Source organism: Populus alba, chromosome 10 (assembly GCF_005239225.2).
Source record: "Populus alba chromosome 10, ASM523922v2, whole genome shotgun sequence".
Lineage (NCBI taxonomy): Eukaryota > Viridiplantae > Streptophyta > Magnoliopsida > Malpighiales > Salicaceae > Populus > Populus alba.
This window is the reverse complement of record NC_133293.1, coordinates 613522-614893: the sequence shown is the minus strand read 5'-3', so window position 1 is coordinate 614893 and position 1372 is coordinate 613522. Positions and strand designations below refer to the sequence as shown.

At 41.0% G+C, this 1372-nt stretch overlaps 1 protein-coding gene across 1 annotated transcript; it reads right to left on the bottom strand.

The window, feature by feature from the left end:
• Nucleotides 1-212: 212 nt before the first annotated feature.
• LOC118057378 (uncharacterized) lies at nucleotides 213-1153 on the bottom strand. The gene has a single exon (XM_035069940.2). The coding sequence runs from the start codon at nucleotides 923-925 to the stop codon at nucleotides 356-358; it is 570 nt and encodes a 189-aa protein (XP_034925831.1). The 5' UTR covers nucleotides 926-1153; the 3' UTR covers nucleotides 213-355.
• Between the last annotated feature and the right edge of the window lie 219 nt (nucleotides 1154-1372).

Below are 1372 nucleotides of genomic sequence, written 5' to 3'. Positions count from 1 at the left end.
ATACATGTACATTGCACTGTGGAAAAGAAAATAGCCACAAAGGCTATCGAAAACCAGAATATGTGAAGAATATAACCATAGCGAATTCTCTAAATACCCACTCCACAATCAAGAACTCCCAGTTCTCTAACTAATACTCCATAACATTCCTCAAATAAATAATGCAGCATGTTATCAATCATTATCAAATCATCAAAGGCAGGTCATACGCATACAACCAAATCATGTACTGATTCATATAAACAATGAGAACAATTATATACAATATATGTACATTGCATTGTAGAAGAGAACATAAGCCACCAAGTTCTATAATACACTTCAATTCATGGATTCAGAAATATCAGTTACCGAATTAGCACACGGTAGCCAATCTCATCGGCACCGCTTTCCCTCTCTCGGTATCACCAATTCCATCAGCCACGATCCTAACAACCTTCTTAAACGCAAAATGCACGCAATTCGACAGCGCAATCCAATATATCACCTCATAAACAAACCCATAAGCGAAACCCGAAGACCGCGAAGAAAACCACCACGAAGGTTCATCCCAATCGTGCCCACCGAATTTATCAAAATTCCACCCTCTCCCCCCACCACCAAAACCGCCTCCGTCCCCGCCCCCGCCGCCACCAAAAAGACCATCATCACCGCAAAAAAACCCATACTCCTCTCCGAAACCACCGGAGTCTCCGTCAGTTTGCGATCTACGCCTGGTCCGCCGCCGCTTTCGGAGGAGAGTGCGGCGTGAGGTTTTGGACTTGACAGGCGGCGGAGCCAAGGCACCAACGACGACGGCGCAGATTTGAGAGGATTGATCTGCGAGGTTGATGCAATTTTGGCGGTAGAGAAGAAGCGAGTTTGCAGACCCTAGGGTTTGTTGTGTAGCTATTGTCAATGTATCGGCGATTAGAGAGACGTCCATCGGGATTCCTTTATTGTTGTTGTTGTTATTGAAAATTGAAAGAATTAAGAATTTCGAATTTGGTTGGTTGGTTAAGGTTTGGGAATTAGATTTTCCGGGAAAATGAGAAGGAAAATGGAATGTTGAAACTGAAACGGACAGAATTAATGCGTGGATTGCGTGACGTGTTGACTGTTATTGTGTGTTGGCTTGGCGGGTTTTGGGTCAAAAAACGGAATCCACATCGAAGCGGACTGGCATGTGTGGTTGCCAAATTTAACATGCTCTCTTTTATGTAAACTTAGCTTTCTTGACACGTATTCACTTGCATATTATTCAATATTTTTGACCACCTTTTCATTAATTGATTCAGTAATTATAGTTGAATATTATAAGAAATTCTAAAAAAAATAGCTTTAATAATTCTATATAGTTTATTTACAAGCATAGTTAAAAAAAAAAACATAT